This window comes from Uranotaenia lowii, chromosome 3 (genome assembly GCF_029784155.1).
Source record: "Uranotaenia lowii strain MFRU-FL chromosome 3, ASM2978415v1, whole genome shotgun sequence".
Taxonomy (NCBI): Eukaryota; Metazoa; Arthropoda; class Insecta; order Diptera; family Culicidae; genus Uranotaenia; species Uranotaenia lowii.
The window spans coordinates 278,002,243-278,019,264 of NC_073693.1; the positions used below are offsets into that span (position 1 = coordinate 278,002,243).

Here is a 17,022-nt window from a genome sequence, read left to right on the forward strand (position 1 = left end):
TCGCTGAGCATCACATCTAGAAAAAAATCACGAATCCAGAATCCCATTAGAGAAATCTTCAGCTATATTCCCCACTTTTTCCCCTACTATTTTTTGACGACAGTTAAATTTGTAACGAATCTATGGAATATTTGAATGTATCGTATAATGTGATTAGCTTTACACTATAGCGACACGCCAAGTTGAACGACTCCAAACGCTTCGATATAAAAAAAATAAGAGCGCTTTAATGATTGGAGTTTATTGAAACTTTTTAATAACGAAAGTGTTAAAGCTCGTGGTACCTATGTTATAAAATGTGTCTATGTACACAACACACTACCTTATAAATGTTGAGAACAACACTTTAATTTTATAATTTGCAAATACGGCGCTTTGGTACTAAACAATTTATAACATAATTTCATAGTCAAGACGACTTAAATAAAAAAAATATAAAATTCAGTCGTTGACGCTTTATTGGTTTTCAAAATTAAAAGCAACAACATAATATGGGATAAAAAGCAACATTTCTAATCGATTTTCTGGCTATTTGAAATCAGTAAAATATGCTTAGTTAGCTAAGCATAGAATACATAAATAGAAAAATCGACAATCGATATTTGTTTTAACTCTCAAGGGCTGAAATTTTGACAAAAAAAAAGATCAAAACTCAGATTTTTTTTTTGTATTTTCTCGGCTGTTGACATACAAAAAAAAAATATGTTGAACTGGAATATGATCACAGTCATCAAATTTTATGCGGTCCCTTTTTCAGAGCATGATGTGTACGAGTGAAGGATGTCTAAATTTGGAAATATTAATAAAGATCATGTATTCTAACAAATATGCATCTATACATTCAGAATTAAAACCTTCTTTCTTATATCAACTAAATGAGAAATTTAATTATAGAAGCCGTGATGTCAGTGATAAGCTGTCCTTTGTTTCAACTTTTATTTAATTCTCTTTTCAAACGATCTTTTTTTAAACGTCCTTGGTCATTGACATCACTTCTCTGTTCCAAACTACTCATTGGTGGTGCAATTTTCTGCAGAATTTTTGACAGTAATAGTCACTTAGAGACTGTAAAAGATCCGGAACAACCGTAGAGAAAACCAATTTTCGAAACCAATCTTAACATTCCCGATTTCACAAAGACCACTTCAAAAAGATGAACTGGGCTGTGAATGATCAATTAACAGTCTAAACTAGCCATTTTACTAAAATTGAACAGTGTTTTTTCCAAGGGTTTCACGAATGTCTTTTAAAGGGCGTTTTTACGTACTCAAAAATCGTTAAAAAATCCAGCTATGATAATTAAAGAACAATTCATTTCTGATGCATGTGTTTAAAAGCTCATAAGATAAAAAAAAAAATAGAAGTAAGGCCGCTTAACAAAAGAAGCGATTTTACAATTACTCCAAATGGTAGTACAAAAATATTGATCAATCTTAATATTCAATGGCACATTATTATTTCTGACAAATTCTCTTTTCTATTTAGAATTCTATAAATCATCTGGAAACGCTCTTAATAGAATAAGTGGATTTATCGGACATTAGATAGGCTGGTATGAATCATATCCTACTTTTTGGTGCAACGATCATGTTTTCTACTTCAGAAATTTCCCACAGGGAATTTCAAACATCACGCGAGTCGAGATAATATTTGAAAAAGATCTGTGAGCCGGTGCAAATAAAAGCGGCTTTCCTTCTCTTGAAAAAGAAAATCTTTAAAATGCATAAAAAATCATTAAAATGTCTTTTTCAAATTGAAATAAAAAAGATTAACCGTTAGGATAGAAGCTACAAACCGCCGCTTTCATTTGAAAGGAAAAATGTTGATATTTCTTTATTACTTTTTATTTCGTTCATAAATGCTTTTCATATGTGGTCGATTCCAGCCGGTTGCATAAGCTGGGATGCCATGCGTTTTAATTGGAATGGTTTTTCGTTGGTAACAATCTTTTTTTAATTTTTATATTTTAAAATTTAATTTGTTTGGAAGATTAAGAAACTGTTTTCTTCCTTTATATTAAAACTCTACCTATAAATTTCAACTTCGTTTTTAAGGTTGACGGTACTAGTAAAAGCAAAGCATAGCTCGAATGCTATAAATAAAATCACAAAACTTTTTTCTGCAAACTTTCGGTAACTCAAAGATACTAAATTTGTAAAATTAGGCCCGGTGGATCCTTATAATTTTAATTCTGAATTTTAGTGTTTCCCAGCTTAGTTGTCTTTGCGGTACTTTTTGTGTTGATATTTATAATAATCAAATATTTATCTATTCAGATTTTGCTATATTTTTATATAGTTTCTTGTAATGTCCAGAAGATTTGAGATGTTTTTTTCTGGCAAGCACATTAAGCCATTGGGAGTTTTTTGAAGAATTTTGAGCTTGAGCATTTCAATGTTTGCGGTTCTTTTCCATGATTGCAAAACTTTGCATCAACGTTTTTAAGAGATTTAAAAGTACATTACTGTAGGAAATACAAATTCATAACTTGCATGTCTTAAATCCTCTGAATACGAGCGAGACTCATCAACATATTTGGTCATAAAAACTTTTTGCTCATTCTGTAAAACTTTCATTAAACTAAGACATAAATATTATAATCAGATTCTTACAAGTCATGAGAATACATTCTTCAGAAAGATGTTTTGAAATCAAAACTTTCATTCACAATCAACGTTAACATTTCACACTGAGATTCAAAAAGGAAGAACCTCACTCGATAAAATCTTAACTGAACGAGATTTCGCAACTTTGCTTTAGACAGAAATAAAAAAAAACGAATTCTTATCATCAACCTGATTATACTGAGCTTTTAACAGTTTGTTCTCTATAAAAATGTTTAATAAAGTATAACTGGCCTTTAACATTCATCAAGTATAACTGACAGTTTTTAAAAAGTTGTGGTATGCTCAGTTTTTTTCTGAACTATAAAACTTGTTTCATTGTTTTATTGTTTCATTGCTTGCACAAATATTATTCCATGGCAACTCTGCCCTCCAAAAAGTAGTTTTTCTGCTCGTGATTCTCAGGCTGAGAAGGCGTTGACATTCAAGACAAAAACCGCTTGTGATACTCACGATGAGATTACCTAACATCACACTGAGGTTCAAAAAGGGAAAATCTCACTCAAAAAAATCTCAATCTCATGAGATTTCGCAACCTTGCCTCATACACTCCCTCGCAACCGAAAAGAATTTGATCGATGAAAACAGAAAATCCGCACCGGCCTAACGCTCTAAGAAATGTACTTTTTTCTTCGTATTTTTCTAGTAAAGAATTCTCTAAGCTGTCGATTTTCTACTAGGCCTTCCATTCTATCCTCTTGGCAAAAATAAAAAAAATACCGAGACACGCAATTCGTTTGGCCAAAACCGATGAATGGTAGGGAAAACAAAACTTTGTACCTATGTATTAAAGTTTTTTTTTCGGTTGAGCTGTTTGTATTGTACGCAACCAGAAGTGGGAGAAACTATAACTGTTATCTATTGGATTTTATCACCTCGCCCACCCCCTTCCGCCCTCGTTCTTGAATCTGTTTTGGGGAAAACGCAACACCCGAAAATAAACAAGGTCAAGTTTATATTTTCTTATGGCAGTGTTTGGGTTCAGCTGATGATAACTGAGAATGGGTGTTTGGAATTTCGAAAGGAAGAATGCCACAGTCTGGTAATTTCCTAGAAAAAAAAGTTTGGAATTTTGGATTTCACTTTTTTTAAAGCTTACGCTATCCAGACATTTTTTTAAAATAAATTAAATTTTTAAGTTCAATCTAATGTTGCATGAAGGTAAAATTTAATTTGATTTTAGGCCAAAAATATTAAGAAATGTTAATAATGTTTGCCCCTAAATGTATGCAGCAACATTGTCCATCTTTTGAGTAAGTATATTTGTTTTTGAAGGAAAACGTTAAAAAATTTAATTGAGTTCAAACAAAAAATTATGTTATTGATGTTTCAAGCTATCTGTGCTAGTTGGCATCAAAACAATAATTGTGAAGATGTTGAGATACGTTAAAACTAGAGATGTACCAAATATTCGGTCGGCCAAATATTCGGCGCCGAATACCGCAAAAAAAAAAACCGTTAAGCCGAATATTCGGCTCACCGAATAGTTAAGCTCAGCTATCTACTACAGACTTGTATAATTTTTCAAATGACTTTGGATAATTTATAAAATATTCAAAAGTAGAACTTATGTAGAACGTATAGGAGAATGCTGACAAGTATCGCTTTTTTCTTTGATTTTAGTTTATTCCACATTTTCTGGATATATTCAGGCCTGCCCATAAATCCAGTAAAGATTCCAGATAAGTCAAATCTGTCCGGGATGTCCAAATGTTGTTTAAACCTTCCCGAATTTTGTCAGATTATTTGCTAAATCAAATAAAAAACTCAAAATTCTTCAAACTTTTAGATTTTGTGTTCAATGATGATTTTTCAAAAAAATCAAAATAAACATAAATTTTGCCCTTTTTAACATTTTTTTTTCAAAAATCGTCTCGAATGCCTGACCATGTATGATACGTATGATTGAAAGTATAGTTTGCTTAAGGTTAAAGATCATCTATCTTTTCAACAACTATTTTGAAGATATCTTGCTCAAATTTGGCCTTCATCTAATTCAATGTCAAAGAAGCAAATTCAAATAGCTTGGCACCTGTTTCGACATTTTTATCCCAGATTTTACAGGGGATAAACGCCCTAAAAGCGACTAGTCATCTGATGTCTTTTCAGTTATTGGTGACATTTTAAAAATCAGAAAGACCCCTACTTAGAAATATCTTGTAATTCATCATCCGATATTATCATACGGTTGAAAATAATCGACTAAAAACATGAGGGGCCTTCATATGGAAGAAATTGAAAGCATTGAAATAATCCCTTATGTTTTTTTTCCATTAAAAACTCAATAGAATATTCGACCGAAAATTCGGCCGAATATTCGCTTGGCCGAATAGTTGAAAAGGTCAATAATCGGTATTCGGCCGTTCGCCGGTGCACCTCTAGTACATCTCTAGTTAAAACCAAAGAGATCAAATTTCCACAGTTTACGGTACTTCGTCTTGGACGTAATTATTATCAACCCAATCCTTTCTGCTTCGCGTTTCAGTTTGCGGTAGATCTTCTTGATAATTGGTTAATGATAACTCAAGAATTGAACAGTGAAAAAGATTTATTAGCAGCGTGGTGGAGAGCTTAATGTATAAGTACTGAGAAAATTTTCACGATTGTTTATTAAAGAGAACTTCCGTTTCCGTAGAGGTGACCAGTAACCAGCATTCTTCGATTGCCGATTATTCCAACACCCGCCCTGAATTGGTCAATCTCAGGAGGGGCCGCAGGTTGCAGACACGTCCAGGTTCTAGAGCTTTGGTGAACGCATCCTCAAGTTGGTTTACTGTTTCTATTGCTACGATCTGCAGTCCTTCCACATTAATTCACACGCTTGTTTCCGGTGTTTGTGGCCATCGCAATGCAGCCACGATTGTGTTCATAAATCTTGAACGGTTTTCCACAGGGAACTTGCTGCAGATCTTCAGAATTCCTTGTAGCCATAGTCCTTCGGAAGCAGCAACGCTTAAGGCTGCATACGCTGCCTCACATAATGACAATGCAACGATCTGTTGCTTCCTACTGGCCCAGTACACCGTGTTGCCGAATACCTTGAAGACATAACCGCTCACGGATTTTTTATCTTCAGTATCCGACGCCCAATCCGTGTCAGCGTACCCGATCAGTGCTCCAGCCTTTTCGTCTCGCTTGAACTGGAGCTTAAGGTTCTTCGTGCCTTTCATGTATCGAACCACTCTTTTCAGCGCTTGCCAGTGTGCTTCACCAGGTTGACTTTGGAAACGTCCCAGGTATGCAACGGCGAATGAAATATCGGGACGGACACATAGCATTGTGTACATGAGACCCAAGTAGCACAATACGGATGTCAGATCTCTTTCATTCGTTGGGTGAAAACAGGCCTTCTCCATTTACGTGGTTGCAATCTTTCATGCCGAATTTCTCCAACACACGATCCACAGTGACTTCTTGACTCAGAGACATCGAACCAACAGTACGATCATATCGGATCTTGATTCCGAGCAAGTGGTTCACTTCCCTAAGGTCTATCATCTAAAGGTTTTTGGAAAGGGATAGCTTAATCGGCTTCATCAGCTCCAGACGATCGCCAACGATGAGCAGGTCGTCAACGTAGATGACCAGAACTTCCGTTTCCATAGAGGTGGCCAGAAACTAGCATTCTTTGATTGACGATTATTCCAAGAGATCTCCTTCCCTACCGCAGATGATCTGCCGACTATGTCAATGTCGTCGGCAAAGCAGACAAGTTTACTGGATCTGTTGAAAATCGTTTCCTGCATTCCGCCAACCTTCTAGCGCCACGTTGAACATCATGCAGGATAGCCCATCGCCTTGTCGTAGCCACTTTCGCGCTTAGAATGAAATACGCACACAGCACTGCGTTCTATCCATCGTTGCCTTGATAAGTCTGGTCAGCATCCCGGAGAAGCCATTCTCGTCCATGGTTTTCCATAGCTCGTCACGGTCGATCGTGTCGTATGCAGCTTTGAAGTCGATGAAATGATGGTGCGTAGGGACTTAGTGGTCACGGCATTTTGAAGGATTTGCCGTAGTGTGAATATATGGTCCGTCGTAGACCGTCCCTCCATGAAGCTAGCCTGATGACTTCTCACAAATCTGTTGGCGTGTGGTGTTGGGCGACGGAGTAGGATTCGGGACAAAACTTTGTAAGCGGTATTGAGAACAATGATCGCTCGGTAGCTCTCACAGTCTGATTTTTCGCTCTTCTTGAAGATGGGGCATATTAGCTGCTTCTTCCACTCCACCGGTAACTGTTCTGTGTCCCAGATCTGGATCATCAATCGGTGTAGACCATCGACCAACTTGTCCGGGCTTATTTTAATAAGTTGAGCTGCGATGCCATACTTCCCAGCTGGCTTGTTGTTATTCAATGGCGAATGGCTTCCCAAACTTCACTCATCATTGATAGTGGTTCCTCTACACACTTAATCTTTTCTCCTGTGGTCGGGACGATTTCGTCCTGTATTTTCAACAGCTGAAATTACAGGACGATTTCAGGACAGAGAAACACTACAGGAAAACAACTGTCAAATGCACCCGTAGGTTCGTAACATGTTTCTCCTGTGATTTTCAGGGAGTTCCGAAGTATCCCTGTAGGCTCGGAATGGCTTCCGTCCCATATTTACATGGAATTCTGATATTTTTTTAACCCCAAAAATAACAAAAAAAAAACAATTATTATTTAAATTTATTAACAAACAATAATATAAAATATTCTTAATTCATAATTGACACATTTTATTGCAGTTTGCTGGTGTTAAGTTCCTTTTTGTTGGGTTCACCTGAAAACAAAGAACAGTCAAATCTCAGTTTTCATTCAATTATAAATTGATTTAAAATACTAACCTGCTCCTGTACCATAACATGCTGCTGATTCTAGCGATATTTTTAATTTTCCAAAAATTAATTAATTTATTTTCCAAAGTGTGTGTATAACTTCACTACACTCATTTTTTTTTCTGCCGCTGGGGCGCGACTGGGGCTGGTGTTGATGGAAGGTGCCGCTGCGGGAGTGTCTGCCGTTTAAATCAACTGGTGATCGGAATTTAGACCACATATGCTGACCTTGTCGTCGGTTTCACGATAAGCATGTTTCTTTTGAATACCGGAACCTTCCGGTTTGGAGGAATTCCTCAAATTTTGAGGTCACACAGTGCCGGCACACGGAATGAATGAAAATTACCAGCACTTGAAATTTTCCCAACTGACTGTCGAAAATTATCATTGTTGTATAACTCAGCACACGATAGAAAAGGACAGAAAGATTCAACACAACAAAAAACGCGCGATGACAGATGGGTCTGACGTGATACAGGCGGTTGCTGTCCCGATTTCTGGACGATTGTTCGATTTCCTGTGCATTCGTAGGAATTTCATCCCGTAATTAAGGAATCGTGAAGTGTTACGAGATTCGGGAGGGTTTTCATTCGAAATTAACCAACTTCCCTGTGGTTCAAAGAGTCATTATCCCGAGCGCAATAAATGCAATCTTAGTGTGTACGTCTTTTGTTACGCCGGCCATGTACCTTCTCCCACCGTCTCGGTCTTCTACATGTGCGCCGTTCAGGAGTTTGTCGAAGTGCTGCTTTCACCTGCAGTGCACCTTGATCACCTCAAGATTGTCCGTCAGGATGCCTCCGTCCTTACCCCGGCGAACGCCTTCAACAGTGTCAGTTGGACAGCAAATGCGTCGTCGCTCATCCGAATGAGGATCCCGGCATATATGTATAGGCTTGAGGAAAGTTACTTCCACAATCGCCAACTGCAGTATATGACCGGCGAAGGTTTGCGAACACAAGAAGTTTCGGTGGGTGTTCCACAGGGGTCAATACTCGGCCCAGTTCTGTGGAACATCACTTACGACGAACTCCTACGAACGAGCCTCCCATCGGAAGCCGAACTCGTAGGATTTGCGGATGATGTAGTCCTCTTGGCGAGAGGCTCCTCAACAGCGGAGGTTGAGCTACTGGCCACGGTAGCTATCCAGGCAGTGGAAAGCTGGATGCACTTCAAGTGCCTGCGCCTAGCCCATCACAAAACTGAGATGGTGCTAATCACCAACCTGATCTCATCCCAAACAGGTACCATTGCCATTGGACCGTGCAATATCGTGTCCAAACGCGCAATCAAGTACCTAGGGGGGATGACAGATGACAGGCTCAGCTTTACGAGCCATGTCGATCACGTGTGAAAGAGAGCGGCAATGGCCACGGCCGCACTCACACGGATGATGCCGAACTCCTCGGCCATCCGAACTAGCAAAAGGAGGATTCTGGCAAGTGTGACCACATCGATCTTGCGGTACGGAGCAGCGGCCTGGAGGCAGGCCCTGGAAAGAAACTGTAACGTGCAGCGACTTAGCAGCGTTCAGCGGCTGATGAACCTGCGGGTTATCAGTGGATACCGTACCATGTCGGTTTTACTTGAGGAGGATGTCTATTGCTACGACAACAAGGACACGCCCAATGTACGAGATCTCCCCAATGAGGACTCGATGTCCAACTGGCAACAGCTGTGGGACAGCTCAACGAGAGGAAGGTCGACCCATCGTCTGATCCCGCACATCGGGAGCTGGATCGGAAGAAGGCACGGTGAAGTGGACTTCGATATGACGCAATTCCTGACTGGTCATGGATGCTTCATGAAGTACCACTACCGGTTTGGACATGCGGCTTCGCCACATTGCCCAGATTGTGGTGACGAAGAGGAAACACCCGAGCTTGTGGTGTTTGTCTGTCCGAGGTTTGCGGCGGTACGTACTTTCATATTTGCCGCCTGTGGGCCCGACACGACAGCAGATAACGCTGTACAGGAGGATGTGTGCGGATTCCAACACTTGGCATGCGGACCGCAGATAACGTTGTACAAAGAATGTGTGCGGATTCCAACACTTGGCATGCGGTCAGCGATGGGTTCACCCGGATCATGACTGCCCTGCAGAGGAGCTACAAAAATAAGGCATCATCTTCTGCGTAGCGGAGGTCAGGGGTGCGCCGCGAACGTATGTAGGATACCCCAATGTCGGGGGGTACACGAGTAGTGCCGCTTCCTGAGGGGGAAACTGCGGGGATAAGACTTTACCTTCCTCGTAGCGGACCTTGAGGGAAAAGGGTTACCCATCGTCGGGGGATACCCACGGGTAGAGAAGCTGCGGGGATAAGACTCGACCTTCTTCGCAGTGGAAAGCGTGGGGAAGTGTTATTCCACGTTCGGGGAATACCCACGGGTAGAGTGGCTCTCGACGCCGGGTGAGCCACTCGAGTCGGAGTAGGATGACGTCTTCGTCGGGAATCATCCGAGTCGCTGCGTTAAGTCCCGCGCGTGTGCCATGACAGGCGCGAGTCTTAGATAAGCTGCTTTCGATCAGGCACACGACGGGCAAGGTGGCAAACCTCGAACCCTGAAGATAAGAGGTCGGGCCTCGAGTCGTTAGAGGAGAGGTCAGGCCTCAAACCTTCGGGTGGAGAGGTTTGTGTGGTCAACCCCGGGTCTTTATGATGAGGGTCGGGTCTCGAGTCGTAAGAGGAGGGATCAGGCCCCCTTATCAACAAGAGGAGGGGTACAAGTGGTCACCTCGAGTCATTACGAGGAGAGGTCAGATTTCAAGTCGTTAGAGGAGAGATCGGGCCTTGAATCGTGCAGAGGAGAGGTAGCCTCGAGTCGATGCGAGGAGGGGTCGGATCTCGAGTCGTTAGAGGAGAGATAAGGCCTCAAGTCGCGAAGAGGAGAGGTTTGTGTGGGAATCTCGAGTCACTGCGAGGAGATGTCGGTTCTCAAGTCGTTAGAGAAGAGTTCAAGCAAGTATTGCCTTGGAGCGCATACACTCCTCGTCGAACAAGTAGTTCAGTCGAGTTAGTTTTACATGCTTGATGACGTTCTCCGCAATGCTGTTGATGGATGTCTTGATGTCTCGATAGTCCTCGAGAGAAGCTTTGTCAAGCTCGCCTGGCAGCGCTGCACGCTGCTTAGAGCGATTGTGCTTAGCTGCTGCGACCTTAGGTTGCTTCCAAGGTTATTAAAATGGGGGGCTCGTTATCTTTCAAACTAGCAGTGTTATAGCTTCACGCTAAAATAAAAGTCTGTCTATCAAAACGTGGTTATCTGCAGGTGTACTTACTTGTTTGAGAAGCGGGGCGTTTTTTTTTATTTTTTTTTTAGTTGATTACTCTTGTGGTAAATCCCGGTTTACGACGGATTGTATTCCAAAGCACGGCGAGTCACCGCATCCCTCCAGTTTGCTATTCTGGATCCATGGGTTCAATGGGCAGACTCGTGTTATACTCCATGTATACCCTCCCTTTTTTTTTTTTTTTTTTTTTTACAAGATGGAAATTTGACTTCAAACCATAACAGCCGGGTGTTTGCTGCCGTGTGTGGGTTCGTCCCACTAAAACCACCTTGGGCTTCGTGTGCCAGATGTGCCCCTTGGTTTCACCCTATGATACTACATCAAGGGGTAGGCTGTGCTCATGCACTTATACATCTCACCCTTTTCCTCTTTCTCAATTTTTCCTCAATTTCTCCTTGATCATCGTTCTGCTTTATCCTTCTTCCTCCTTCTCCTTTTCCTCTATCGTCAACTTCAGACTGGTACGGAAGACCCCGAAACGTGTGCCGGTTAGGTAACGCTTTCATAATAACTCACGCCCGTCACAGCATCCACTATCCCGGGGACCTCGAAACGTGTGCCGGTTAGGTAACGCTTTCAAAGTAACTCGCTCCCGTCACAGCAACCACTTCCGCAGGATTTCTAACCACCAAGGCATGGCCGATTGAGAAACTACCAAGCTAGAATCCCGACACGACCACCCCGAATGGTATCTCCGCTTCCTTTTGCTGCAGGAAAGATCGTAGCTGAGTACGTGAGACCTTTTAAGTCCCACCACACGTATGAGTCCAGATTAGGGTTATACCGCGCCCTAAGATCGCGTTGCTTTTGAATTGAAGTGTCATACGAGGCCCAAGACCTTTCATTAGCTTGTCAAATTTGGTTGACTATCTCGCTCTCTCCGTTCATCATCTTTCCTGATCCTTATCAGATCGCGCATGATTTGCGAGATTTCGTCGACTATAGCACGCCATGACTGTTCGTCGCGACACATTTCACTCACTATGTTTTCAGCGTTCAAATTTTGAAGTTGTTGACGCCTTGAATTGAACCTGGGGCAGACAAAGATAGCATGTTCTGCCGATTCCTCCGTCTCTACGCATTCCGGGCAATAAGGCGAGCTGATAAGCTTAAACCGATGAAGGTATTGCTTAAAGCACCCATGACCCGAAAGGAACTGCGTCAGGTAGAAGTTGACCTCTCCATACTTCCGATTTACCCAGTCTGAAAGTCTCGGGATTAGCCTATGCGTCCATCTTGCGTTGTTCGATGCGTCCCATTGCTCCTGCCACTTGAGCATTGACGCTGCTCGTTGAATATTACGCACTCCTCTAACAGCTCTTGCTTTGTAACATTCCATATCCTCCGCCAGAGTTATGTCGATGGGAACCATGCCCGCGATGACAAAAGCTGCATCTGCTGATATGGTCCTGTACGCACAGGAAACTCGCATGGCTATCAACCGATGTGTGCTCCGTAATTTGGATCTGTTGCGCTCTACCTCTATCGCGGAGCTCCAGGCCGCTCCTCCGTATCGTAGTTTCGACAGTGCTACGCTCGCAAGGAGACGTCTCTTGCTACTCTTTGGACCATGGCAGTTCGGCATAATCCAGGCCAATGAATCTATGACTTTCGATGCACTTTCGCAACAGTATTTGACATGCGCACCAAAACTTAAGCGATGGTCGACCATTACTCCAAGGTATTTCAGCTGCTGTTTCGAAGATGTCGTGTGCCCTCCAACAGTAATCTCCATGTGCGGCACAACTCTTTTATTGGTCACGAGCAGAACTTCAGTTTTATGGTGAGCTATCTGAAGCTTAACTCCCTCCATCCAGATGCCAACCCTTTCTACGGACACCGTTGCAAGGTCTTCTACCTCCTCGATTGTTTCACCGGTAATCATGAGCACGATATCGTCAGCAAATCCGACTATCTGCACGCCTGCTGGTAGTTTCAGCGTTAACACCTCATTATACATGGCATTCCAAAGCACAGGACCGAGTATGGAACCCTGTGGAACACCTGCTGTTAGGGCAGTAGATCGTATCCCAGTTTCGGTTTCGTACGTCAGGATTCGATTTTCGAAGAAGCTTCCTATTATCCTGCAGAGAGTATTGGGAACAAGCATCCTGTGAAGCGCTTTGGCAATCGCTTCCCAGCTGGCATTGTTGAAGGCATTCTTAACGTCGATCGTCACAATGGCGCAGTGACGAACACCTGTTCGCTTCTTTTTATATGCGCGCTTCGCGTACTCTGTCACCATACGGATGGCGTCCACCGTAGATCTCCCTTTCCGAAAACCGAACTGTCTGTCCGACAGTCCACTTCCGCCTTCTGTGTAGATAATAAGTGTTTAATATTATCCTCTCCAGTAGCTTACCAAGGGTGTCCAGCAGACAAATGGGTCTATATGATGATGGATGCCCTGGGGGTTTCCCGGGTTTCGGTAGTAGCACCAACTTCGCCGTTTTCCACGAATTGGGAAAAGATCCCTCGTCGAGACACTTTTGTAGCACCACTCTGAAGGTATCCGGAATGGTCTGTACCGCCACCTTCAGCACTGCATTTGGGATTCCGTCCGGACCAGGGGCCTTATTCACCGCAAGTTTCTTAGCGATAGCCACGAGTTCTTCGTTCGTTACTGGCTCGATGTCGTGGGCACCCGCGTCGTACGGGGTAAGTGGCCACTGCGTCGGGCCATGCTGCGGGAAAAGATGTGCAACGATCTCTCTCAGTTTTTCCGGACACTTTTCGGTTGGCGACCTTGGGCCACCGAATCTCGCCAGTGCAACTCTATAGGCTTGGCCCCATGGGTTATCATCTACGCTCTGGCATAACGCTCTGTAGCAGTTTTCTTTGCTTGTTTTAATGGCTCGCTTAAGTGACACCCTGGCTGTTCGGTAAACGGCACCTCTCGTTTCTCTGTCGGCTTCATTCCTCGCCCGTTGAGCTCGTCGTCTCGCTTTTAGACAGCTAGTACGAAGCTCAGCTATTTCTGAAGTCCACCAGTAAGCCGGTCGTCGCCACCACTTCGGTGTATTTCTTCTGGGCATGGTCATGTCGCACACCGCTACCATCATTTTCGTCAGCTGCTCAGCATTATGGACCTGGGATGAGTCCTGCATGTATACAGCTTCGGTGCACACTTCCTTGTCGAACACTTTAGTCTTCCATCTCCGCTCGTGCACTGGCAGCTGCCTTACTGCCACCGGATTTCGGTTTCCTACGCTATAGCGTATCGCCTGGTGATCACTGTGGGTATAATCGTCACACACTCTCCAATTCATATCAGTTTTTAATGATGGACTCGCAAAGGTGATATCGATCACTGATGTTCTGTCTGGTAATCCATGCTTGCGATAGGTGCTGATGGATCCAGTGTTGCACAGCTCAATGTATACCCTCCCTAAACTCCACCTGGGACCACAGACCTAGTTCCCAGCTCGAACTTTTTGACACACTATGCTTCAATAGTGGGAGGTCTATTCGCGCTAGTGCGCTCTAAGGCAATACTCATAGGCGAGACCACTTTCAGCAAAATCTCTCATCCTTACGACTGCACTGATCTGAACGCTCCTCTAACGACTTGAGAACCGACATCTCCTCGTAATGATTCGAGATTCCCACATAAACCTCTTCTCTTCGCGATTCGAGGCCTTATTTCTTCTCTTACGACTTGAGATCCAACCAATCAATCTTCGCATCGACTCGAGGTTCGCGTTCACATACCTCTCCTCTGCACGACTCAAGGCTCGATGTCTCCTCTAGTGACTCGAGGTAACTACTTATATCCCTCCTCTTGTTGATTAGAGGCATGATATCTCCCTTTGCGACTCGAGACCCGGCCTCTTATCGTAAAGACTCGGGGTTGACCACACAAACCTCTCCTCCTGAAGATTCTCCTCTAACGACTCGAAGCCCGACCTCTTATCTTCATGATTCGAGGTTTGCCACCTTTACGCCCGTCGTGTGCCGATCGAGTGCAGCTTATCCTAGACTCGCGCCTGTCACAGCACACGCGCGGTACTTAACGCTACTTCTCGGATGATTTCCGACGAAGACGTCATCCTACTCCGACTTCGCTCGTGGGTATTCCCCGATCGTGGAATAACCCTTTCCTAACGATTTCCAATGCGAAAAAGGTCAAGTCTTATCCCCGCAGCTTCGGTCGTTGGAAACCGTACTACTCGGATATTCCCCGAAGGTGGAGGTGAAAAAAATAAGATAGGTATACAGTGTTCTCGATTTGTGGGAGTTTTTTCCCCGAAGCGATAAACCGGGAATGTCTCGGATTGGCGTGCAGTCGAGTGTCAGGATTTACTGAAGATTTAAATTTATAGAGCAAATGAATTTGGTTTAAATATATAAAAAAATAAAGCAGTAAAGGAAGATTGATTCAAGGTCCCTAGAACGTGGTGTCTATAGGACGAAAAATCAGCAGTAAATCATTTCTCCTGACTGATTACCATCCCGAAAATCGACCAAACAACTCCCTGGCCCTTTGTTTGCTGCACATCTCCATGGCTATGGTTGAAGTAATTTATTTTTTCACCTCTGTAGTCATCGCCATGTTACATGTTACTGAAGAACTTCATAAAAACAAACTTCTGCAGCGGATGTTCCAAGTTACGAACCTTGCAACATTGGTTCGCCAAAGTTTTACGTTTTTGTGTAGGTACCTACTTCGTTCGCCATTCAAAGTGTAGTAATCGCGTTCCCTACCGAGTCATTTGGATGTTTTTCTTACTCCACATGTGGAATGTTTGTGCGTAGATATGTATCTACTATTATAATCGGATAAGAAGTTTCCCGCCTTTTTGACAATTATACCTTTGTATGGTATAGGATAGGGAAACGTAACTATCATATGATGGTGACAAAAAACTCGCGGATTGAATGCTAAAAATCTGCTGTACACTTTAATTTTTTTAAAATCTAGAATTAAGATGGAGGTAGTAATATTTGAAAAATATAACAACTGTATAAGCTTCTACCCTACTGGTAGATAGTTATGTTGCAAAATATATTCCGTCACTACTAGTAACAATTCGCGTGACGAAGGCTCCTTTGCCAATTTCTTCGCTTTCGGTTTTCCATTTCACCCGGAAAGCAACGTGCCGGAAACTATGCTAAGCTAACACATTCCGTCGCAATGCCGAGCAGTGCTTCTAGCGTTGCATGATTGTATCCGTTCAAAGCGAAAGAACTCTCACCGATTGCCAGACGCTGATGATGGTACTGAATCAATCTAAATTCCTGTTGTCGAGGCGCTACTTTATGGCCATCGTTTGCTCGTGCTTAGCGCGCCGTTGGAAATTGAGTAATAACAACCGCCGGCTGTTGGTTAATCTTGTCGGATTTTTTTTCCCTTCGCGTCGAAAAAACAAAACACATTAGTAGTTAGTCATTCGTTAGCTGGCTAGCAGTCCTGAAGGATGTAAACCGGATCCTTGTTTTATTTCGCGCCTTTTCACACAGTCCTCTTGCATCTATCCCGAAAGTAAAACTAATTATGCTAATTCTCTACCGCCACCAGCATCAGTTCGTCGTGGACGATGTGAGCAAAATCATCAAGGAAGCAATCGAGACCACAATCGGTGGCAACGCCTACCAGCACGACAAGGTGAACAACTGGACCGGATCCGTGGTCGAGTCCTGCCTCAGTGTCCTGACGAAGCTGCAGAAACCGTACAAGTATATCGGTAAGTGAGGGGGGATAATTACATTCCTGTGCTTCGGCGTCATCTCATTAACGGTTACCTAGTTCTTGTTCCAATTGCATTGGGAGGAAGAATCCTTGGGGACGATGACGGTTTGAAGAAAAAAACAGAACCTTACACGACATACTGCAATTTGCAATCTAGTTCGAGTGATCATTATCAACCCGGGTCACTGAAATTGAAAATCACCCATTCGATTGTATCGTTGATAGTTTTTGCACTAGTGCAGCTAGCTAGATTTCATCGCTTAGATTAATGAAGGTTTGATGAAAAAAATACAGTTGAGTATTAAGGTTTTTCTTCTTGTTTTTACCTACCTCTTTACCTGTACAAGGTCCCCTTTTTTTGTACATATGTCTTAGCAATTGTTTGAAATTTGATATTAAATTTTATCCATCAAATCTCATGGTTTTGGAGATAAGATATTTCAGAGAAATGAAATTAATACATGGAGGGCCACAAGCTTAGGAAATATCTCGTATTCCGCTTTCTGCTTAATTATTAAACTGTAATGAATTTCTCGAAAATTGGAATTATAATAAACAAACATTAATCAGCTCAATTAATCCCGACTGATTGA

General features: G+C 42.7%; 1 protein-coding gene across 1 annotated transcript in view; it reads left to right on the forward strand.

The window, feature by feature from the left end:
• LOC129751028 (dynein light chain Tctex-type) overlaps positions 1–17,022 on the forward strand; it is a 33,256-nt gene that overhangs the window by 809 nt on the left and 15,425 nt on the right. The window contains exon 2 of the mRNA XM_055746273.1: positions 16,259–16,424. Within this exon, the coding sequence (XP_055602248.1) occupies positions 16,259–16,424 (166 nt within the window). The remainder of the gene's footprint in view (positions 1–16,258; positions 16,425–17,022) is intronic.